This window comes from Saimiri boliviensis, chromosome 2 (genome assembly GCF_048565385.1).
Source record: "Saimiri boliviensis isolate mSaiBol1 chromosome 2, mSaiBol1.pri, whole genome shotgun sequence".
NCBI classification, from domain to species: domain Eukaryota; kingdom Metazoa; phylum Chordata; class Mammalia; order Primates; family Cebidae; genus Saimiri; species Saimiri boliviensis.
This window is the reverse complement of record NC_133450.1, coordinates 74,888,021-74,914,414: the sequence shown is the minus strand read 5'-3', so window position 1 is coordinate 74,914,414 and position 26,394 is coordinate 74,888,021. Positions and strand designations below refer to the sequence as shown.

The 26,394-nt window shown below is 35.4% G+C and overlaps 1 protein-coding gene across 6 annotated transcripts in view; it reads right to left on the bottom strand.

The window, feature by feature from the left end:
- DMXL2 (Dmx like 2) overlaps nucleotides 1-26,394 on the bottom strand; it is a 171,935-nt gene that overhangs the window by 108,285 nt on the left and 37,256 nt on the right. For all 6 annotated transcript variants that reach the window (XM_074393600.1, XM_074393601.1, XM_039469087.2 and 3 more), the window contains exons 4-9: nucleotides 26,289-26,367; nucleotides 24,987-25,122; nucleotides 24,254-24,320; nucleotides 3,850-4,028; nucleotides 2,194-2,377; nucleotides 535-709 (exon numbers count right to left, since the gene is read on the bottom strand). In XM_074393600.1, coding sequence (XP_074249701.1) covers nucleotides 535-709; nucleotides 2,194-2,377; nucleotides 3,850-4,028; nucleotides 24,254-24,320; nucleotides 24,987-25,122; nucleotides 26,289-26,367 — 820 coding nt within the window. The remainder of the gene's footprint in view (nucleotides 1-534; nucleotides 710-2,193; nucleotides 2,378-3,849; nucleotides 4,029-24,253; nucleotides 24,321-24,986; nucleotides 25,123-26,288; nucleotides 26,368-26,394) is intronic.

Here is a 26,394-nt window from a genome sequence, read left to right as displayed (position 1 = left end):
TTATATTCTAGACAAAGATGCTCAGAAATAGTTGTTAATACCCTTAGAATCACATAGTCCCAATTCAAAAAATAGTACCTTATATCTCTATTCCAATTAAGAAGTTATTTTAGGGCTGGGCACGGTGGCTCACGCCTATAATCCCAGCACTTTGGGAGGCCGAGGCGGGTGGATCATGAGGTCAAGAGATCAAGACCATCCCAGTCAACATGGTGAAACCCTGTCTCTACTAAAAATACAAAAAATTAGCTGGGCATGGTGGCACGTGCCTGTAATCCCAGCTACTCAGGAGGCTGAGGCAGGAGAATTGCCTGAACCCAGGAGACGGAGGTTGTAGTGAGCCAAGATCGCTCCATTGCACTCCAGCCTGGGTAACAAGAGTGAAACTCTGTCTCAAAAAAAAAAAAAAAAAAAAAAAAAGGTATTTTAAAGGCAACATGAAATAATATAAAAAACAGGTTATAAAAGTAGTTCCACTTTTTTATTTATTTACCTGACTTCAACATTTATAAGAAATAAAACTTTATCCTTTACCTGTGGCAGGGTTGATGCTTGCTGCAATATGAAAATGACAGAGTGCATTTGCATGGTGGGAAATGTGTCTTTGAACTTCATGCATTGCTGTCTGGTCAGGTAATAACTGAGCATGAGTTACAAGAACAGAAGACCTCCTTTGTCCTTTCCTTAAATTTTTCAAATGGTGTATTGTCTAAAATAGAAAAATAGTTGCTGAGTCCCACTCCAGAAGTTCTAATAAATGCCAACCAAAGTACTATTGATTATTAAGAAATTTAAGATTTTTCTCTCCATAAAAACTGATCATTTTAAAGAAAATTTTCTAAATAACAGAACTATTTTGGATGTATTATCTACAGTTTTTATAAACTTTATAGTTCAAGGTAAAAAGTAGTGTGCACAGCACTTATTTGTAGCACCTACAAAACACGAAAAAAAATTCCCATTAATATTAGGAAGCCCAAAGATTTTTTTTTCTGGATATCCAGAAAATAACAGTAAAGAAAAAAAATTCCTGAGTCTTCCTACCAGGAAGAATATTGCCTCTCCAATACTGACTCTCACTTAGAATTAAACAGACAGCTAAACAATCAAATTTATGATATCTATTATAAAGAACTAAACAGGGTATGGAAATATAGAATAACAACGGGAACCTGCTTGAATAGCGGTAGACAAGAAAGACTTCATTAATTTAAATTGTTTTAAACAATTTGTAATTTGGATTTAAACTGAGATAAATCTGTAAGATTAAAATTCTTCATTAGCATGCATGATCATGTGGACTATTTTAGACATGGGGCCATGTCATTCTTGGCATGATCTTTTCTCCATATCACAGCCCCACCTCGCAGTAATTCCTTATTCTGTAACTTAACCCACTCCCAAGACTATATTTCATAATATGTTTGTATTCTTTTCCTTTGTTCTCCACATTCAATAAAGTATAACATGTTATCAATTCTTTCTTCATTAAAGTAACATATCTGGCATATCCTCTCTATTTCTACAGCCCTTCTCATTTTGCATATGGAAAATAGTATCAGATCAAATAATGCATATATTTTATAGTATTACCTAATCATATGGGACACAATCATTTGTGCTATATGTTATAATCTCATTTCTTATAAAGCACTTTCATTTCATACTCCATTTTAAAATTAGAAAAATTATTTCATTTTCAAAATATTCAATCATGGAAACTGCAAAGCAGTTCATTTGCGTCTACTGTTTTAATAAACATCTTTATTTTAAGGAACAAAATATCATTTTTAACTACAACAATAAAATTTTAATCTTTATGAAACAAAAGCAAAATATTTTTTAACTACAACTGATTTCAACAACTTTTACATATTTTATTCTTACTCCCTATAGATTTTCACATTTGACATGTAAAACATAAGAATTTATATTATGTAGAACTTGAGCATAAAATATCAATTTAAAAAATTTTAATGATAATATTTACCTATACATGTCTGACATCATTATTATCTGTATTTGGCTTCTTAATGGAATAAATAAGTAAGTCTTACAAGCATAAATGAGAATTTATTGTATTAATTTCACTCATTACAGGTACCATGTGTGCCATCTGCATGTTAATTTATGAATTTCCATGAGGCTCACATTATCTTCAGAATTCATTTACCATTTTAAATAACATAATACCTCAAGAGCATGCTGTATTCTGTCTTTGTGTCCTCCAGCATGAGAAAGGTTGCTGGCAATGCTAGAAGTGGTAGTCTCACAAATCTGCTCACCCAAAAGACAGTCTTCTGGTAATAAAGTTTCTGCCCAGAGCCGGCACACACCATCATAACATGAAGTTAATAACACATTACAGACAGAACCCCTAACAACAAAAAGAAATAAAGGTTAATATGAATGTCAATTCCATCAATTAAAGGCTGTTAATATTTGGTTCTTCATGCATAAAGATTAACAGTGCAAAATAATATGTAAAAAAGGAATCAGTCAAAGAGTTTGAAATCATATATAGTACTACTGTGAACATCACTAAGAACAGGGAAATGGTTTTGAAAAAAGAAATCGAAATTATTGCCAGATTATACATGCAGGCTCTAGAGGATTACTAGTATCTCCTAAACAAAACATACAAACTAAACAGCAAAAGAAAACCTAATCACTGCAAATTACAGAATGAACATAATAAAAGATCATTTAATGTAATTAAACTATCTGGCTTATGGCAGTAGTTTCATCACTTTACATCATCCTTCCTATAATCCAAACAGTTACAAACAAACCATCATCTTCATCATAAAACTGTAAGGGGAATATCATTTCAAACTATAACTCCATTTTTATTAAGTTAAAATAAGCAAAAATAGCATGGCATGGAGCAGCTAAAGTAACTTACCTGTTTGCTACAAAATAACAAAAAACCCTTCTCCCTTTAAAAGAATGTTCACACAGAATCTGAGTCAAAAGTATTTTGCAAATTGATACAGATGACTTAAGAAAAATAGACTTTTTCATTTAGATTCAAAAATATATAAATTTTCCATGTTACCATTTGCTGAGCATCTCTACAATGTGTTCTGTATTTCCTAACAGGTATACACAATTCTCAGATATATTCAGTACGTGAAATAACCCTCCCTCAAGAACCAACTAGATTTCTAAGCAAGCTTCTGAGTACCCAACAGCTTTCTTAGAACTGTATATAATACAGGAATCATTTGTATAAGCTGTTTTGCAGTTTATTTAACCTTCTAAATACCTTTAAGAGGTGCCACAACGATGAGGAAAAAAATGTGTAATAAAAAATCCTTTGAGAAGCTTCTGTTGACACAGTCTTCAGATTTCAACAACAAAAAAAGCACGTGTTCACTTTTTTCACAGTACAGTATATGCTTTAACACCATATATTTTATTGACAGTTTTTTACCAATATGTTTCTCTTCAATGTGTGCTTTCCTGTTACTTGCAAATATTTTCTTGCTAGCATCTACTAGTATCACAGCTACTACTAACAATTTCATTGCCTGGACACAAAGTATGAGCAAAGGCCTATACTAAGCCCTTTGCACCCACAAACTACATTTTAGTTTCACAATAACTCTCTGAGGTACGTACTGTTACTACCCTCCTTCTACAGAAAGAAAAACTGAGGCATAGACAGGTTAAGAAATTTAGTTAAAAACTCATGAAGTTAACAGTAGGATTTGATTTCAGGCAGCCTGATGGCAGAGCCCATGCTATTAATCGCCACCATGTAAATAAACTAAAACGACTTTATTTTCATTATTTTTATAAATATATAAGGACACAAACTAAAGTTGTATGATTCATTTATCTAACCTTGGCATATACTTGCTAGTTTTACGCCATGAAAAACCTGTCACAGCTCGGGGATGTGCCAAGTAAACAAAGGAAAATTGAGTAGGAGACTGTCTCCTTTTCACTTCATGATGATCCTGAGGTATAATTGAAGACTTCCAACCAGTCATAGGGTACCACACTTTCAAAAGACAATCATCCTGAAAAATATATAGATCAATATAAAGTTAATTTCTATATGCAATTTAAAATTAATACAATTAATTTTGAAAAGTTAATACACAATTCAAAATTTAAGTGGTTTGAATAAGTTTTAAAAATCAAGCTATATGTAAAAACTAATATGTGACATACATAATACAAACCTTAACTTAAAATTATGTTTATTACTTTAAAGAATACTATTCTTGAAAAATAAATGAACAGTCTGTTCACCATCAATCTTTTCTGTGTGATAATGTTTTCCAAATGCAGACTGATGCCAAATTTCCCCATTTAAACAGAAATTGGTCACTGCAGAAAAAAGACTGATGCTAGCCCCTGGGATAAGTTAGTTAAGAAAGGATTACAAAGATCCATGCTATCTTTTCAGTCACTGTTACTATCATCCTTTCCTTTTTGAAGTAGTCTGTAACAGTGAAACCCTTCACCCTTCCCCTCATGAATATGAATTGGTTCTGGCTCTAAAGTAGGAATCAGCAAACTTTTCTGCCAAGGGCCAGATGGTAAATAAGTTAGGCTTTGTGGGCTATACAGATCTATAACACAGATTCTTCTTCTTTTTTTTTTATCTTACAACCCTTTAAAAAGGCAAAAAACATTCTACTCTACTCTACTCTAAATGACGAGAAAGCATGCAAGTAGCTGTTGGGAACCACCTCTATGCCCACTTAAAATATTTACAAGTATAATAATGGGCACTGACTTAATCACTTAGTTCTAATAATTTAATTAAAGGCTAAATAATTGTATTTTCTTTAACAGAAAATAACTGCTTTACAGTGCTTTATAATCAATAAAATAATAAACTTCATGCTATGTTGAAGAAGATACTTGGAGGAAATCAACTAGTATCATTGTTAAGTGGTTATCATTTTCACATATTCAAATTTACAGCAGATTCTATGGCAGTGGTTTCACACTATGTAACACAGAAATTCTAGAGGTACCTAAGAGCCCCTCAGAAGTCACAATGGAAATACAAAGAGTCCCACAAGCAGGTGACACTCTAGCCCTTCTCCCATTCCCAACAATCTCCCCCTCAAACGAAGCAGTCCTCTTTCAACTGTAACTGTAAAACCACAACAAAATTAAATTAGTAACTAATAACAGAAAGATATCTAGAAAATTCTCAAATATTTGAAAACTAAAAACTTCTAAATTACAGGAGACATTTTAAAATATGTTGAAAATATGAATGAAAATGAAAGTACAACAGATCAAAATTGGGGAGTTACAGTCACCTCAGTGCATGGGGGAAATTCCTAGCTTTTCTTTTAGTTTACTTTTGTTTAGTGTTTTGTGTTATTTATGTATTTAACTTCCATAGGTTTGGTGGGAACTAGTGGTATCTGGTTACATGAATAAGTTCTTTAGTGGTGAATTGTGAGATTTTGGTGCACCCATCACCCAAGCAGTATACATTGTACCCAATTTGTAGTCTTTTATCCCTCACCGTCCTCCCACCCTTCCCCCACAGCCCCCAAAGTCCACTGTATCACTGTTATGTCTTTGCATCCTCAGAGCTTAGCTCCCACTTATGAATGAGAACATACAGTGTTTGGTTTTCTATTCCTGAGTTACTTCACTTAGAATAATGGTCTCCGATCTCATCCTGGTTGCTGCAAATGTCATTATTTCATTCCTTTTTATGGCTGAATAGCATTCCATGGAATACACATACCACAATTTCTTTATCCACTCATTGACTGATGAGCATTTGGGCTGCTTCTATATTTTCGCAGCTGCAAATTGTGCTGCTATAAACATGCATGTGCAAGTATCTTTTTCATCTAATGACCTTCCTCTCAGTAGATACCCAATAGTGGGTAACTGGATCACATGTAGTTCTACTTTTGTTCTTTAAAAAATTTCCACACTGTTTTCCATAGTGGTTGTACTAGTTTACATTCCCAACAGCAGTGTAAAAGTGGTCCCTTTATACTGCATCCCCACCAACATCCATTATTTTTTGATTTTTTCATTATGGCCATTGTTGCAGGAATAAAGCAGTATTGCATCACAGTTCTGTTTTACATTTCCCTGATCATTAGTGATGTTAAGCTTTTTTCATATGTTTGTTGGCCATTTGTATATCTTCTTTTGAGAATTGTCTATTCATATCCTTAGTCCACTTTTTGAAGGGATAGTTTGGTTTATTCCTTGCTAATTTGTTTGAGTTCCTTGTAGGTTCTGGATATTAGTCCTTTGTCAGATGTATAGACTGGGAATATTTTCTCTCACTCATTGTCTTTCTACTCTGCTATTTCATTTATTGTGTAGAAACTCCAGGAAAGGACATGACAAAAAAAAAAAAAAAGGAAATTACAGACCAATATCCCTGAAGAATAGAGATAAAAAATCCTTAACAAGATGCTAACTAACCAAATCCAACAGCATATCAAAAACATTATCTACCATAATCAAGTAAGTTTCATACCAGGGATGCAGGGATGGTTTAACATTTTCAAGTCAATAAATGTGATACACCATAGAAACAGAATTAAAAACTAAAATCACATGATCGTCTCAATTGATGCAGAAAAAGCACTTGAAAAAAATCCAGTATGCCTTTATGATTAAAACCCTCAGCATAATCAGCATAGAAGGGACATATCTTAAGGTAATAAAAGCCATCTATGACAAGCCCACAGCCAACATAATAATGAATAGGGAAAAGTTGAAAGAATTCTCTCTGAAAAGTGGAACAAGACAAAGATGTCCCTCTCACCACTTTTTTTTTTTTTGAGACAGAGTCTCGCCCTGTAACTCAGGCTAGAGTACAGTGGCACAATCTTGGCTCACTGCAACCTCCACCTCCCAGGTTCAAGCGACTCTCCTGCCTCAGCCTCCTGAGGTAGCTGGGATTTCAGGCACCTACCACTGTGCCCAGCTAATTTTTGTATTTTTAGTAGAGATGGGGTTTCACCATCTTGGCCAGGCTGGTCTCGAACTCCTGACCTGTGATCCACCCGCCTCAGCCTCCCAAAGTGTTGGGATTACAGGCGTGAGCCACCGTGCCCAGCCTCTCATTACTTCTATTCAACATAGTACTGAAAGTCCTAGCCAGAGCAATTAGACAACAGAAAGAAATAAAGGGCATCCAAATCAGTAAAGAGGAAGTCAAACTATTGCTGTTAAAGACTCCTCCAAAAAGCTCCTAGAACTGATCAATGAATTCAGCAAAGTTTCAGGGTAAAAATTAATGTACACAAATCAGTACCTATACACCAACAGTGACCAAGGTAAGAATCGAATCAATAACTCAACACGTTTTACAATAGCTGCAAAAAATAAAATAAAATAAAATACTTAGGAATATATCCAACCAAGGAGGTGAAAGTCCTCTACAAGAAAAACTACAGAACACTGCTAAAAGAAATCAAAGACCGTGCAAACAAGTGGGAATGCATCCCATGCTCCTGGATGAGTAGAATTGACACTGTGAAAATGACCACACTGCCAAAAGCAATCTACAAATTCAATGCAATTCCCATCAAAATATCACCATCATTCTTTACCCAACTAGAAAAAAACAGTCCTAAAATTCATATGGAACCAAAAAGGAGCCCACAGGGACAAAACAAGACTAAGCAAAAAGAACAAATCTGAAGGCATCATATTACCTGATTTCAAACTATACTATAAGGCCATAGTCACCAAAACAGCACGGTACTAGTATAAAAATGGACACACAGGCCGGGCGCGGTGGCTCACGCCTATAATCCCAGCACTTTGGGAGGCCGAGGCGGGTGGATCACAAGGTCAAGAGATCGAGACCATCCTGGTCACACGGTGAAACCCCGTCTCTACTAAAAAATACAAAAAATTAGCTGGGCATGGTGGCGCGTGCCTGTATTCCCAGCTACTCAGGAGGCTGAGGCAGGAGAATTGCCTGAACCCGGGAGGCGGAGGTTGCGGTGAGCCGAGATCGCGCCATTGCACTCCAGCTTGGGTAACAAGAGTGAAACTCCGTCTCAAAAAAAAAAAAAAAAATGGACACACAGACCAATGGAACAGAATAGAGAACACAGAAATAAAGCCAAATACATAGAGCCAACTGATCTTCAACCAAGCAAATGAAAACATGGTGGAGAAAGGACGTCCTATTCAACAATGGTCCAGGGAAAATTGACAAGCCACATGCAGAAGCATGAAACTGGATCCTCATCTCTCACCTTATACAAAAATCAACTCAAGATAGATCAAGGACTTAAATCTAAGACCTGAAACCATGAAAATGTTAGAAGATGATATCAAAAAACTCTTCTGGACATTGGCTTAGGGAGAGACTTCATGACCAAGAAGCCAAAAGCAAGTGCAACAAAAACAATGATAAATACATGGGAAATTCATAGCTTTAAATGCTTATGTTAGAAAAGAATAAAGGTCTCAAATCAATGGTCTAAGCTTAACATGGCAATCTATGATATATTAAGAAATCAGGTTAAGCACTTGATCTTATCTGAACATGTGTGAATGCACACACATTTCTGTGTGGTTTACACAGGCATCAAATAGTCAGGATATGTATTTAAGAGAAAACAATGACCGTTTTTTAATTGGGGGCTGAGCTATTTCGTAGAAGAATTTTATTTTCTCTGCATGTTCTTTATACTAAGACCATATTATGTTAAAAAACAGTAAAGATATTTCCACTTTGAAGGGACAAAAAGGTTTGAGAAGTTAATCCTTAAATAACTTAAGCACTGAATCTAGAAACAGAGAAGCACGCTCAAGAAGAGAAAAAGCTTCTGGGTATACTCTGTAGCTCTCTCCTATCTTCCCTGCCAAAATAACCCTTATCAAGAAATTTTCTCATCCTAGCCCTTGCAAAACCCAGTTTTTCACTCAAAGGCATAATCTTCTCTCAAAGAAAATGCTGCATTTTTTTATTATAAATTGACAATTTATAATTGTATAAATGTACTGAGTATGAAGTGATTTTGTAATTCATGAATATAACATGCTAATTACATCCATCACCTCAAATACTTAATTTTATGATGAGAACACTTGAAATTTACTCTTAGCAATTTTAAAATATACAATATTCTCTTACTAACAATATTCACCATGTTGCCCAAGAGAACTCAAAAAAAGAAAGTTATATTTCCTGTTTTTTGAAAAAAACAGAATATCTTAAATTACTTGCAAATTTTACAAAATAACCAAGTGGGTTTTTTTAAAGTGTTCTAATATAAACTTTATGAACATAAACGAACAGAATTTCAACAAATATCTCCTAGTAAGCACACCAGAGAAAACCAATTATTGAGCTAAAGATTTAATCAGGTATGTCTTGTAGGGGAGAAAAGGCTCTGTAGCAAGTAAGGCTTTATTTTAAGCTTAAATAGAAATTTAAACTGCTCTTAAGCCTTAATTTACCACATTTATAAAAAAATAGATCTTACCAGCCGAAGTGCTCAATGAACTTTAATATTAAAAATCCTGGAAGTAACTGAATTTGAGTCTCACAACACCTGAAATAAAATCCTGCCATGTGTAGCAGAGGCGGTGGAAAATGCCTTCTAGTGGGAGATCCACACAGTGACCATCTGTTTTATCAATTCAAATTTGGCTTTATTAACAGAAGCAGAACAGACTGTACCAAAAAAAAACCAAACAAACAAAAAAACTGCCTAACATCCCACAGTTATTTTCTGTTCTTTTCATCAGGATAATCTTAATCAGATGTGGTATATTCAAAAAATGTGAGAAAACAGCTTTTAAATCCAAGACACATTTGCTTAACCTCCATAGGATCCTTACCAGTAAAGCATTCTTATCTTTCCCTAAGAATTATGAAACACTTAACTCTTAGGATAACTGAATGTAAGCAGCTTAGGGACATGTGACTAACACAATGAAAAAATACTCAATAATCTAGAAAATAAAATTTTTGTGGGCATTTGTATTTTTATTTTGTGGGCATTCATATGTCTCTTTTAGGGAAGGGTAGCCATCCTGTAGTTTGTATCAAGGTACTATTCTTAATTCAATTTAATTACATATATTTCAATAGGTTTCATAAGAACCAATAACTATACATTTGATCATGTCCAGATACAGATTCATTAAAGAGCCAAATTTCCCTCTAAGGAAACTCAATGGCTTTCCAACCATTCTCAGGCTTAAAAACAGAATCAGTCTTTTAACATACTAATAGATAATAACAATGTGCCATTAACTACCTGTACAACTATGAAACAGTCACAAGATTCACTCAAACAGTAAGTATTTATTGAATGCAGCTACTGTGTGAATGGCTGAGTACAGAGTTGGGGTAGAGGAGGAGACAGAAATAATAAAATATTATTTTCTAATCGCACAGAGCTTATTCTCTAGAAAAGAAGACAACATTAAGTAAGGGTATAAATTATTGTTTTAACTACACTTGTGATAAGCACTATAAGAAAGAAGCAGAGGGCACCACAGAAGTATTTAAGAGACTTGCCTTGCCTGGGAGATCAGGTTTCCTTAAGAAAGCAGTATTTAAACTGAGAGTTGAAGGACACATAAAAGATGACCAGACAAAGAATAAGGGAGGCTGGGTATTCTGGGTATTCCCTAGACAGAGAGGAGGGCACATAAAATGGACTGGAAGCAGGAAAGAGCTTAGCATATTCAAGGCCCTGAAAGGTCATCAGTGTGGTAGGCATTCAGGTGGGAATCAAGCTGTAGAGGCACATAAGGGCCAGATCATACAGCAGAGCCTCAAGGGCCATTGTAAAGATTGTGATCATCATCTTAGAAGCAACAGGAGTTATTAAAGGGTTGTGAAAAGGAGAATGGCATGTTCAGGTGGCTGGCTCCTATAAGCAGACTTATCAGAGGATGGTTGCAGGACATCACTTAAGAGACTACTATAAAGGTCTGCAGCCCTGAAGATACTGACATAGGAAGTGGCAGTGGAGGGCAGAGACATGGACTTCATCCCTCTTCTGTGATCGCTAAGATCATTAAAACTTCATGATTCCACAAAAGTTTCCTTGCTTTAATTTATGCACAATTAGGCTTGTACTACCTACAGATGTTCTCCCATGTGTTCTAGGTCATTTGACAAAATTAACTGACATTCCCTCCTTGACTTCTGTAATGTCACATTCTCCTGGTTTTTCTTTTATTTTAGTGGCTACTCCTTCCCAGCATCCTTTCTAGGCATCTCCCCTCTCCCCATTTCTTAATGTTTGAGGATCCTGGGATTTGATCCTGAGTCCCATTCTCTTCTCTAATACACATGTTCTCCCTCGTTCATTTCATCCAGACCCATAACTTTAAATACCATCTTTGGCTAAAGAATTCAGATTCCCAGAGAACTCCTGTCTTATTCTATTTGATATCTTAACCCAGATGCATCTCAAACTTTTGTCTAACCACTATACTCCAGCTTTCTATTATTCTTTAACAAACCCTGCTAATTTCTATTTCAGAGCATTTGCACTTAATTTGTTCCCTTGGCCAAAACACTATTCCCTCTGAACTTCTGAGTTGTCTCCTTTACAGTATTCAATTATCAGTTTAAAAGCATCTCCTCAGCAAAGCCTTTTCTAAACATCACCCACTCTAATAGACACTGGTCACACTATTACATCACCTTGTCTTAATTTTCTGAATAGCACTTGTTAATACTTGTTTTTTTTTTTTTCTGTCTTTCCTTACCAGAAGTTAAGTTCTAAAAGAACAAAACCCTTGTCTGTCATCTTCATCACAAGATTGCCAGCACACAGAACAGTTCAGGGTATATAGTGGTGTTCAAAAGAATATCTGCTAAACATGTGAATTAAGGTTAATTTCGGATATAATTTCAAATCAATTGTTTCTTTAAAATGTACTATCAATTTTACATATATAGAGTTAAGGCTATCATGATATGAATACAACTATAAAAGATTCTCATGTGCCTTACAGGTATACATTGCTAGAATTCTAAAATGCATTCTCTTTGACCAGTTCTATGAGAAAAAAAAAATCAGACAATATTTACGTTAAAGTACAGTTGACCCTTGAACAACATGGGTTTGAACTGCACAGGTCCACTGACATATGAATTTTCTTCCGCTTCTGCCACCCATGAGACAGCAAGACCAATCCCTCCACTTCTTCCTCCTACCCCACCAACTGAATGTGAAAATGATGAGGATGAAGACCTTATGATCATCTACATCCACTTAAGGAATGGCTAATTTATTTTCTCTTCCTTGTTTTCTTAATAACATTTTTCTTCTCTTCCTTACAAGAGTACAGAATATATTAGATGCCACAAGCAGGGTTTCAAAAAGAGTATATAATACATGTAACACACAAAATGAGTTAATTGACTTTTTATCGATAAAATTTCCAGTCTACAGTAGGCTATTAGTAGTTAAGTTTCTAGAGAGTCAAAAGTTAGGGATTTTTGTACAGGAGGTTGGATCACCCAACTGCCACGTTGTTCAAGAGTTAACTGTACATGATTCAAGGAAAACTTACAATGTCTGCCCATGATCACAGTGCCATTAATGATATTTAAAAGGAAGTAATAGGAAAACATGCTCCAAATGATACACAGTATGTACATATCCAAGCTGACATCAGCAATGATTAACTGGGAATATTATAAAGCTAGATTCCAGTATGACTCTCCTCCAGCAGCTCTCTGACCACGCTGAACTGATCCTACATTAAATCATCCACAGGGTCACCTACTATGGACTTGTTAAGTCAAAGCAATGATTCGCTTTATTAATTGCTTATTAGAATATGGTAATTTTAAGAAATAAGGGTAACCAAAAAAATATGAGTTTTTTCAGTCAAATTTTAAGAATGGGGTATTTGTTTTTAAAAGATCCTAGTTTTAGAGATCAAGACATGAATTATATAAAATAAAAGAAAAAAACACATGAATTACATTATTTCTCAAACTGTTTTTCCTGTGATTCTGATAAGTGTTCCCTTCATTAGATACCCATACTTCTCAGACATTGCAGAAAATTCTTCACACATCTCTACATTTCTATCCAGAAATACTAAGTATATTTTATTATTTGTAGATAATTTAACTGACTTATCAACATTTCAGTGTTTTATTTTTAAAATCTAGTTTAACAACAATGAGGCAAACCAGCTAGAGTGGAGTGTGCAGGGGTGAGGGTTAGCAAAGCAGTGACGGGAGTCCTGGCAAGCCTGGAGTGTGCTAAACCATCAGGAAGACTTGGGCTTCTGGTAAATGAAATGGAAAAGCTTTTGACAGAATCTTTTGACAGTTTTGTACAGAAGAAGGGTGACAAGATCTGACAACATTTTGAAAAGATCACTCCAGGCCAGACACAGTGGCTCACACCCGTAATCCCAGCACTTTGGGAGACCAAGGTGGGAGAATCATGTGAGGTCAGGAGTTCAAGACCAGCCTGGCCATCATGATGAAACTCCATCCCTACTAAAAATACAAACATCAGCCAAGTGTGGTGGCACATGCCTGTAATCCAAGCTACTCAGGAGGCTGAGGCAAAAGAATTGCTCAAGTCCAGGAAGCAGAGGTTGCAGTAAGCCAAGATCGTGCCACTGCACTCCAGCCCGGGCAACAGAATGAAACTCTCTCAAAAATATAATTTAAAAAATTACTCCACCAGCTGGTTTGAACATAGATTGTACAGCAGTGCAGTAAAAATTGGGAAACCAATTAAAAATTTAATACAACAATGTAAGTGATAAACAGTGGTGGCTTCAACCAGATTATAAGAGGTGGTAAAGAAGTGACAGATTGTGGATATATTCTAAAGGTAAGCCACCAGAGAGTAGACTGAGGAGGTAGGGAAGTGGAGATCAGAGGAGAGGTACAGGCAAAAAATACACATTTGAATGTCACCAGCTAATAAAAATGGTATTTAAATGGCATTAGAAACCATGAGACTAGAAGAGCCGTGGGTACCCCAACATTTAAAAGTAGAAAAGATAAGGTAATACTAACAACTAAGGAGGGGTAGCCAGAGTTAAAAATAGGCAGAGCACAGGGAAATTTTAGGGCAGTGAAAAGACCTTTAAAATTGATGAACTAACTCTTGGTGAGATGAATCAAGAAAGACAGAAGGCACAAATAACTAATATCAAAACTGAAGAAGAAATCATTATACATGTATTATAGATATTAAAAGATAAGGTATTTTATACAATTTTGTGCCAATAAACTTGAAAATCTAAATAAAACTGTAAAAGTACAGACAAATACAACTTACCAAAACTGACATACAAAAGAAAAAGAAAATCTGAATAATTTAAAAAACTGAATCCCACAAAGAAAATTCCTGATCCAGAAAGCTTCACCAGCAAATAAGAATAAAACTATATCAATCTTACACAAAACTCTTTTCAAAAGAGAGCTTTTCAACCCATTTACAAGGTCAGCATAACATCAGCATAAAAATCTGTCAGGGACATTATGAAAACAGGAAAATTATTGGCCGAATCTCACCCTAATACATATATCTTAATCAAAAGATCAGCAAATCAAATCCAACAAGGATAATACAGTATAATGAAGTTGGGATTGTTCCAGGAATGCAAGATTTACAAAATCAGTCCATGTATTTCATCTTAGTAAAAGATTAAAAAGACAGCCAGACATGGTGGTTCACGCCTACAATCCCAGCACTTTGGAAGGCTGAGGCGGGTGGATCACGTGAAGTCAGGAGTTCCAGACCAGCCTGGCCAAAATGGTAAATCTCCATCTCTACCCAAAATATAAAAATTAGCTGGGTATGGTGACAGGTGCCTGTAGTCCCAGCTACTCGGGAAGCTAAAATGGGAGAATATTTGAACCTGGGAGGCTGAGACTGCAGTGCTGAGACTGTACCACTGCACTCCAGCTGGGTGACAGAGCAAGACTCTCTCAAAAAAACAAAAACAAAAACATAAAAATTGTCTTGTAAGATACAGAAAAAATACTTGCTAAAATTCTACATCGTTTGTGGTTTAGATAAACAATCTAGCAAACGACAAATAGAAGGAAAGTTTCTTTACGTAAAAAAAGTATCTACAATAAAGATCAACAGTAAACATTATATTTCTAATGACACAGTGAAGGGTATCCCTTTGTGACTGGGAACAAGGAAAAGATACCTGTTATTACCACGTTTATTCCACACTCTACTAGAGGTCCTAGACACCGCGGTTAAAAAGAAAGGAAAAATATAAAACATGGGAGAGTTAGAAAAGATGAACTAGAGCTTTCATTATTCATAGATAATTGTGTACATATAAAGTCCAAAATGATCTTAGGAGAAATTATTAGAATTACTGAGTTTAGTAAGAGTGCTAGGCATAAAGCCAATATACACAAACTGCATTTCTATATACCAGGAACAATTTTTTTAATTTAAATAATGATTCCATTTACAACAGTATCAAAAATATCAAATATCTAGGAATTAATCCCAAAAGATATCTGGGACCTTCAAAGAGAAAATGATAAAACATTACTAAGAAAGGATCTAAAATAAATGAAGGGATAGTCATACTCATAAATGAGAACCCTGAATACAGTAAAGATGTCAATTCTCCCCAAACTGACCTATACAGTCAATATAATACCAAAAAGAATCGTAAGAGGTTTTCTGTTTGCTTTGCAAAATTTATGAAGTTTATTCTAAACTTTATATAGAAATGCAAAGGGCCAAGAAGAGAAAAAAACAATCTTTAAAAAGAAAACAAGAGGGGAAAACTTGCCCTACCAGATATCAAGGTTAATTTTGTCAGGTGGCACTAGTAAAAAGTAAGACCAATTAACTAGAGAAAGGAGCCCAGAAACAGACTTTCAGAAATATGGACATTTGATTTTATGACAAAAGTGATAATATACAACAATGAAGAAAGGGATTTTTTTCGGTAAATTGTTCAAGACTATTGGATATCCATAAGGAAAAAACCTGACCTTCATCAACACCTACACATTATTTCACATAGATTTTAGACCTAAATGTGAAAGACAAAACATGTAATGTCCATATTCTAGACCAGAGGATCTCGGTCTTAGGTCCTCTGACCCAAAGGTCCTATAAATATACATCAAGATACAAAAGATACTTTTGACACATCATTTATATCCCATCATGCCTTAGCATTTGTTGTGTCAGTTTCAACTGCAAGCATCTACATCATTTTGCCTGAGGTATTCCAGGAGCGAAATGGGTGCTGGCCCTCATCCGCCCTCAATCAATGACTGATGTGTGGGTAGAAGATGGGTAAGGAACATGACATGAGCGAGCAGAACACTGGCTCTCAGAGGACCCAGAGATTCAAGCTTGTTAATACATTTAATAAAGGTTAAGTGTCATCACGTCCCTGCCTCAAATCCAGCATATTTCACGTGATCATTCCCCCTATTAATTATATACACTTGAATACTTATCTCAGGGTCTGCTTCTGAAGAAACCAAGAAAACTACGACCCAAAGGCACCATGAACCTTAATAGTGAAAAACAATTACTTCTTTATTTTCATAAATGCTAAATGCAAAAAAAAAAAACAATTCAAAGCAGTATTAGCAGTACATGTGACTTTGTCTCTATCAGAAATCAAAGACGTTTTCTTATCACATGACAGTTACTGCATATCTCAAAGTAGTTTCTGCACTCATTTCTACTTTGAAATTTTTAGTTATTGGAACTGCTACTGAACCGCATATGATTGCAGTCTTCCTGTCTATATTGTTCAGGCAACTGTTAAGCAACTACCTCTGTGCCAACTAACTGCTGAGCAATAAGAGTAAAGTTTAATGTTTTTGCAACTAGAAATCAACCCAAAAAGGCTTCAGTTAATTCTGCTGTTCTTGGAAAGCCTATCCTCACCTTATAAAGTGAGATACTGAAGTTTTAATTCCATATACAGTAGCTAAGCACGATTAAAACTGCCCATATTTTAAATGCAATTTTTCGTACTGAATACATTTATAAGTATATGTCTGTTACAAAAATATTTTTTAATATCTTGAAGCTGTATTTCAATAATTTCTTTCTTTTATAATGCTACATATTTTATGCATTTAAAAACATCAAATTCTGAAGAAGGTTATTATAGGCTTCACTAGATATTCAAAGGAATTCACAGCACAAAAAAACTTAAAGCAACTCTGGTCTAGAAGATTACAAAAAATCTTCAGAATCTCAGAGTAGGAAAAACTTATTAAATAGGAGTCAGAAAAAATACTGATATATTTGATATTGAAAACAAATATCTCTATTCATCAAAAGATTCCATTAAGAGAGTGAAAGAGCAATTAATGGAGTGGGAGAAGATCTTTGCAAAACGTATAACTGACAAAAAGCTTATATCCATAATAAAGGACTCCTACCAATCAACAAGACAAAAGACCAAAAACTATTTTTTAAATCTTTCTTTTAAATCAGTCATCCAAATATTCAATAAATATATGAAAGGTATTTAGCCTCATAATAATCAGGGAAATGCACTTTAAGACTACAAGGAGGCCAGGCGCAGTGGCTCACGCCTATAATCCCAACACTTAGGGAGTACAAAACAGGAGGATCACTTGAGGCCAGGAGTTCAAGATCAGCCTGGGAAACATAAGGAGATCCCATCTCTACCAAATAAATAAATAAAACTTAGCCAGGCATGGTGGTGTATGCCTGTTAGTCCCAGCTACTCAGGAGGCTGACACAAGAGGATCGCTTGAGCCCAGGAGTTCAAGGTTACAGTGAGCTATGATAGACCGCTGTACTCCAGCCTGGGTGACAGAGTGAGACCTTCTCTCAAAAAAAAAAAAAAAAAAAAAAAAAAAAAAAAAAAAAACTACAAGAAGGTACCTCTCGACATCTACCAAATTTACAAGTTTAAAAATCAGACTATATCAGCATTAGCTAGGAGCAACAGAAACTACTGTATTACTGTATACTATTAGAGTATAAATTAGTATACCAACTTAAACCTGATTGGCATTATCTACTGAAGTTAAAGATACATGTAACATATAATGCAGCAATTCTATTCCTATGTATATACCCAAGAGAAATCCACACAAGAGCCTAATAGAAATGAACAAGACATCTGCGGCAATATTATTTAATATATGTCAGAAATGGCATGGCGGATCTAAGAGAAAAGAGTGAATTATTCAATAAATGGTATTGAGACAACTTTCACTTGAAGTAGGGACTTAATTATAAGATATCGACATTTTAAGATTTTAGGAGAAAATAAAAAAGAATATTTTTATAGCATAAGAAGAAGCTTTCCTAAACAAGATTCGACCTACATTTAACCCACTTTATATTGTGGATATTTTTGTAAAATCTTTGTACTTCAAAAGTAGATACTGAAATATTTACAGATAAATGACATCAGTGACACAGCCTAAATAACCTAACTCAGGGAGGAGTAGTACAGGTGAAACAAGATTATTGCCTGAGTGATAACTACTGAAGCTGAGTAAGTGAACACAGGAATTCAGTACATTTTTCACTGTACTTCTGTTTATGTTTGAAGAAAAAATTTTTTTAAATTAAGGCATCATAAATAAAGGGAAAAGAGACCAGGCTGGGCAACATGATCAAACTTTATTTCTACAAAAAAACACAAAAACTAGCCACAGGTCCTGGTGCATACCAGTAGTCCCAGCTACTCAAGAGGCTGAGGTAGGCACTGCCGGAGCCCAGGAGGTCAATGCTGCAATGAGCCGTGACTGTGCCACTGCACTTCAGCCTGGGTGACAGAACCAGACTCAGTCTCAAAAAAAAAAAAAAAATTATACCAGACATACAAAGAAGAGCTGGTACCATTCCTTCTGAAACTATTTCAAACAATACAAAAAGAGGGAATCCTCCCTAACTCATTTTATGAGACCAACATCATCCTGATACCGAAACCTGGCAGAGACACAATTTAAAAAGAAAATTTCAGGCCAATATCTATGATGAACATTGATGCGAAAATCCTCTATAAACTACTGGCAAACAGAATGCAACAGTACATCAAAAATCTTATCCATCACAATCCAGTCAGCTTCATTTCGGGGATGCAAGGCTGGTTCAACATACACAAATCTATAAACGTAATCCATCACAGAAACAGAACCAAAGACAAAAACTACATGCAGAGAAGGCCTCTGACAAAATTCAACAGTGTTTTATGCTAAAAACTCTCAATAAACTAGGTAATGACAGAATGTATCTCAAAATAATAAAAGCTATTTATGACAAACCCACAGCCAATATCATAATGAATGGGCAAAAACTGGAAGCATTCCCTTTGAAAACTGGCACTAGACAGGGTGCCCTCTCTCACTATTCCTATTTAACATAGTATTGGAAGTTTTGGCCACAGCAATCAGGCAAGAAAAAGTAATACAGCGTATTCAATTAGGAAAAGAGAAAGTCAAATTGTCTCTATTTGCAAATGACATGATTGCATATTTAGAAGACCCCACTGTCTCAGCCCAAAATCTCCTTAAGATGATAAGCAACTTCAGCAAAATCACAGGATACAAAATCAATGTGCAAAATCACAAGCATTCCTATACACCAATATCTGACAAACAGAGAGCCAAATCATGAGCAAACTCCCATTCACAATTGCTACAAAGATAATAAAATACCTAGCAATACAACTAACAAGGGACATGAAGGACCTCTTCAAGGAGAACTACAAACCACTGCTCAAGGAAATAAGAGAGGACACAAACAAATGGAAAAACAGTCCATGCTCATGGTCAGGAAGAAACAATATTGTAAAAATGGCCATACTGTTCAAAGCAATTTACAGATTCAATGCTATCCCCATCAAGCTACCACTGACCTTCTTCACAAAACTGGAAAAAAACACCTTAAACTTCATATGAAACCAAAACAGAGCTGGCATAGCCAAGACAATCCTAAGCAAAAAGAACAAAGCTGGAGGCATCACACTACCTGACTTAAAACTATACAAGGCTACAGTAATCAAAAGAGCATGGTATTGATACTAAAACAGAGATACGGACCAATGGAACAGAACAGAGGCCTCAGAAGGAACACTACACATCTACAACCATCTGATCTTTGACACTTCTGACAAAAACAAGCAATGGGGAAAGGACACCATGTTTAATAAATGATGTTGGGAAAACTAGCTAGCCATGTGCAGAAAGCTGAAACTGGACTCCTTCCTTACACCTTACACAAAAATTAACCCCAGATGGATTAAAGATTTAAACATAACACCTAACACCATAAAAACCCTAGAAGAAAATCTAGGCAAAACCATTCAGGACACAAGCATAGGCAAGGACTTCATGACTAAAGCACCAAAAGCATTGGCAACAAAAGCCAAAATAGACAAATGGGATCTAATTAAACTTAAGAGCTCTGCACAGCAAAAGAAACAATCATTAGAGTGAACCGGCAACCAACAGAAAGGGAAAAAATTTTTGCAAGCTACCCATTTGACAAAGGGCTAATATCCAGAATCTACAAAGAACTAGAACAAATTTACAAGAAAAAATCAACCCCATCAAAAAGTGTGCAAAGAATATGAACAGACACTTTTCAAAAGAAGACATGTAGGCAGCCAGCAAACATGAAAAAATGCTCATTGTCACTGGTCATTTGAGAAATGCAAATCAAAACCACACTGAGATACCACCTCACACAAGTTAGAATGGCGATCAGTGAAAAATCTGGAGACAACAGATGCTGGAGAGGATATGGAGAAACAGGAACTCTTTTACATTGTTGGTGGGAGTGTAAATTAGTTCAACCATTGTGGAAGACAGTGTGGCGACTCCTCAAGGATCTAGAAATAGAAATACGATTTGACCCAGCAATACCATTACTGGGTTATATACCCAAAGGATTATAAATCATTCTATGATAAAGACACATGCACATGTATGTTCACAGCGGCACTGTTTACAATAGCAAAAACTTGAAATCAACCCAAATGCTCATCAATGATAGACTGGATAAAGAAAATGTGGCACATATACACCATGGAATACTATGCAGCCATAAAAAAGGATGAGTTATGTCCTTTGTAGGGACATGGATGAAGTTGGAAACCATCATTCTCAGCAAACTGACACAGGAACAAAAAACCAAACACCACATGTTCTCACTCATAAGTGGGTGCTGAACAATGAGAACACATGAACACAGGGAGGGGAACATCACATACTGGGGCTTGTTGGTGTTGAGGGAGGGTAGGGGAGGGATACCAGGGAGTGGGGGGATTGGGGAGGGATAACATTAGGAGAAATACCTAACGTAGGTGACAGGAGGATGGATGCAGCAAGCCACCATGGCATGTGTATACCTATGTAACCATCCTATATGATCTGTATACGTACCCCAGTACTTAAAGTATAATAAAAAAAAACTTGTAAAGAAAAGAAAGACACAAACTCTGTTAAGTTTAAAACTGTGGAAAACTAAATATTATCTTATTTAGGAATTCAGATGACTGAAACTTTTTTTAAATAAAATAATAAACGTGAAAGTCAGGATTCTGGTTGTCTGGGGTGGGAGGGGAGGAAGGAAATGTACAGAGAAAGATAATGGACTCATTCGTTTTATGTTCTTTGTCTCAAGTTGAGAAGTATGGGACATGGGTATTTGTTGAATTAATTTTTGTATCTTACACATGTTTTATATATACTTTTTATAGAATTTTAAAACCTCTTAAAAGTTAAAAATTTAATAGCAAACAAAAATTAGTTTGAAGTTACATCTGAAAAGTCCCCCAGAAATTAGAAGAAAAAGATGAACAGATGAAAAAAAAGAGGGGGGGAGAAATAGTAAGAGAATTACTGTAAAAGTACCCATAGCTGAATAAGAGATCCAGAGAGAGAAGGAAAAAACACACAAAAGACATAAAATAATCTCTCAGAATTGAAAGACATAGTTTTTGACTTAATAGGTCCCCCAGATGTTGTAGTGTTAGTTGGACAGTGTGCTTTGGCTTCCATTCTGGGTGAGTACAGGAGAGTACTCTTCATACAATTTCTTCATCTGTAATCAATGTCAGTGATGTGTGAGTTATTCATTGGCTTAGGCCAGGCGTCCCCAAACTTTTTACACAGGGGGCCAGTTCACTGTCCCTCAGATTGTTGGAGGGCCGCCACATACTGTGCTCCTCTCACTGACCACCAATGAAAGAGGTGCCCCTTCCTGAAGTGCAGCGGGAGGCCAGATAAATGGCCTCAGGGGGCTGCATGCAGCCCGCAGGCCATAGTTTGGGGATGCCTGGCTTAGGCTGTTGGTAGCAGAGGCTGTGGTGAAGCTTTGCTGGAGACAGGGACACCAGACAGGCCAGTTTTGGGGCACCAGTGGTGGCAGAGGCAGACCAGGCATGCCAGCCCTTGGGCTCCAAGGCAGCATACATGGACACCAGCAGTCATAGGTCCAGGAGGACCAGTTTGGGGCCTACAGGCAGCTCAATCAGGTGGTAGTGGTAGCAAAGGTAGTTAAGAAAAACAGTATGGCGTTTTCTCAAAAAAAAAAAAAAAAAAAAAAATAGAGCTACCATACAATTCATCAATCCCACTACTGGTTATTAATTCAAAGAAAAGGAAATCAGCATATCAAAAGGATGCCTACACTCCCATGTTTACTGCAGCACTACTCACCATAGCCAATATATAGAATCAACCTAGATGCCCATCAGTAAACGAAAGAATAAATGAAATGTGGTAAATATACACAGTAAAATACTCTTTGGCTATAAAAAAGGACAAAATCCTATAATTTGCAGTAACATAAATGGAACTAGAAGTCATTACGTAAAATAAGACAAGCACAGAAAGAAAAATACCACATTTTCTTAATCTTATGTGGGAGCTAAAAAAGGAAATGAAGAGAAGTTGGTTAATTGGTAAAATACAAAGTTGGATGGAGTAAGTTTGAGTATTCAATAGTACAGTAGGATGGCTATAGTTAACAATAATATATTGTATATTTCAATTAGCTATAAGATTTGAAATGTTCCCCAAAAAAACAGACAAATGTTTGAGGTGATGGAAATCCTACTCTGATTTGACCATCATTACACTTACACGTTTCAAAATATCATATGTATCCCATACATATATCAATAAAAAATAAGTTTATTGATATATAATACCGAGGGTTAATGATTTTCAACCCAATTCTATGCCTGAGAAAATCAAGCATAAGAAAAAAATCTTTCAGACATGTAAGGCCTAAAAAATGCTTTTTTCTATTCACCTTTCTTCAGGAACCTATTAGAGGATATCACTATTAAAACAAGGAAAAAGGAAGATAAACAATGCCAAGAAAGAGAAAATTTAACACAGAAGAGAAGCAAAGAGAATTTCCCAAAGTTGGTAAAAGAAAATCCAAAAATGGTAGCTCTGCTATTTTAGACTGGTAGAGCAACCAAGCTGGATGAGAGCAAAGAGAACACATGTTTCCAGAACACGTCCTATGTGGGATTATACTGAGAAAAGATTGAAAGTAGTTCTAAGGATGAATCAGGTATATAGAAAAAACAACAAACCATAAAACAAAGTAATTATTATCTCCAGAGTAATTATTAACTATTAAAAATATTCTGTATAATCTTAATAATGTAAACAATAACTTATGATTTATCCAAAATCATGAGATACCTGTGTCAGGAAGATAGGAGCAAGTGAAATGAAAATCTGTATGTGCTGGATGTGAAGACGAGGTTGGGATACCAATCCCTCCCCTTTATCAAAGTAAAGCCTCAGCTTCTACAGTGGGAAGGCAAAAAATCATACATACAACCAGGGGGACTGGGCAGAGAGAATCAAGAAATGGGAGCACCTGCAAGTTATTTAAGGACATGAAAGGAAATACCAAAATATTCAACTTCACAAATAACTACCTCCTGGAAACAGGAATTAGAGTGGGAATAATAAGGCAGGGAGTACATCTTCTCATTGTGAATCCAGTATTATTATTTTACTTTTTAAGTTACATACATATGCTTTTTAAACACAAAACTTAGTTTTTAAAAAATGCAAATGATATAAGGACAAATAAAAGTATTAAGAATAGCCATTATTTCCCAAGTCCCTACAACCTGTGGGGACAATATCAAGTCTTTTACAAACAACACTTTTATTCTTCAGGCCAGCTTTGCCAAGGAGGATTATCTCAGTTTTACAGATAAAAAAACTGAAAATAAAAATGAGTAATAAACATTTTGCATTCTTTTATTTGTTTCTTCTGTATGTTTTTGTTTGATCCTTTACCTTTCCAGCAGTAGCAAAATATTCACCATCAGGAGACCATTCCATTAAATGTATAGATACTGAGGTTCTAAAAAAGAAAAAGTTAAGCAATTAGCACTTTTAAAATCTGGTATGCTGTATATATAAATGGTCAAGATGAGATTTTTGTAACATCAGAGTCAGAATCTTCAGAATAAGACGGCTTTACATAAATAAAATATTTCACCTCCATTAAAAACATAAATTAATTAAAACTACTCCAACATTCACTTTGGGAAAAGAAGAATTTAAGTAGCATGCATATAGTATATTTCCACCTACATGTCCCAACAACATCCTAAATATAACATGTTAAAAGCTGAGTTTATCATAATCCCTGACTGGTCTTCGTCACATAATCTATATGAATGTTAATAATATATCTTCCACTTGAAAGACTGGCTGGCAAATTTCACCACATCTTCCCTCTCCCCATCCTTATCTCAATCTATTAATGAGTAATTCCTATGTATCAACCCTGTCAACTCCTGTCCTGGGGCTGTAACTATGAAAATACTTTCATCCTTTTTTAAAATTATTAACTGTAGCACAAATTAAAGAATGATGTTATATGAGTTTTGGTTAGAAAATATCCACTTTCTAGGCTTCTAAATGCAATGGTACCATAAAAAATAAAGATCTTTGTGAAAGGGAACATATTTTACAAAGCATTTGCTTTTAATTAATGAATATAACAATAGAAATAGACACTAACTTGCACTGCCAGACACACTTCCAATCATTTAAAACAGGTGGCATTTTATTATCAATTTCTTCCTCCTCTTCCAGAATATCATCTCCTGGAGGAGCCCACAACTGAACTGAATCAGTTGCTGTTAACAATCTATTATCTGAAAATTAAAGAATGTTCTGATGAATACACAAAAATTATACAGGGAAATACATGCACATGGGCTTCTGTTTAGATCTGTAAATTAATATTATGTGAAAAGTAACCAATATCACTAATGAAAAACACTTGTGTATATTTAATTTTTAATTTAATTAATTTTTAATTTAATTTTTAAAGTCCCTTAGAAGGAAAAAAAAGCATCTTTCTGGACAGCAAAGAGTAGTTCTTAAGATTTGAGAACAACAAAGAAAAGCTTACTGGCAAAGAGTTATTGTATCAAGCAAGTACAAAAAAATTAACAGCAAATGTATTAACAGATAACAAACTCGCCAATAACTCTGATATTACCACATAAAATGACCTTGAGATATAAGGCATAACTACAAATTAATAAAAGGTGGTTTTATACATGAAATATAAAAGTAATCCTCATTAATTGTGAATATAAAAAGGGACAATAGCTATTATCATTAGAGGTTCCTACTTTTTCAAAATTAAAGATAGCAATTTCCTGACACAAATGATAAAATGAGGTGAAGTTTTTGTATTTTTTTTTTTTTTTTGAGATGGATTTCGCCCATTGCCCAGGCTGGAGCACAATGGCACGATCTCGGCTCATAGCAACCTCTGCCTCCCAAGTTCAAGCGATTCTCCTACTTCAGCCTCCCAAGTAGCTGGGATTACAGGCATGCGCCACCTCGCCCGGCTCAATTTTTTGTATTTTTAGTAGAGACGGGGTTTCTCCATGTTGGTCAGGCTGGTCTCAAACTCCTGACCTCAGGTGATCCACCGGTGTCAGCCTCCCAAAGAGCTGGGATTACAGGCGTGAGCCACTGCGCCCGGCCAGAAGTTTTCTTTGTCTCTGTTTTATTTCTAATTGTGTTTTTATGTAAATACAACAAGAGTAAAGTGCTGCACATGTTAACTAGGAAACAAATCATCACTGTTTCTTGAAATAAAACACTCAAAGGCAGGGGAAAAAAACAGAATGGTAAATTAAGCATTGTACAATGCACTGTATACCAAGAACAAAAAATTATATTCATCAACAAAAAGAAGACATAATGTACTGATCATTTTCTTATGGGAGACTATATCACATTCTTATCATACATTTAAAACAAATATTTAATTTAAATAATTTTAAATATAATTGCTAAATACCTTGAGGATCCCATGCTAAGTTGTACGTCACAGAACTCAAAAAAAACTGCCCAGTTTTAAGCCACTGGCACTTGAGTTGCTGAAATATGTAGACAAAAGGAAATAA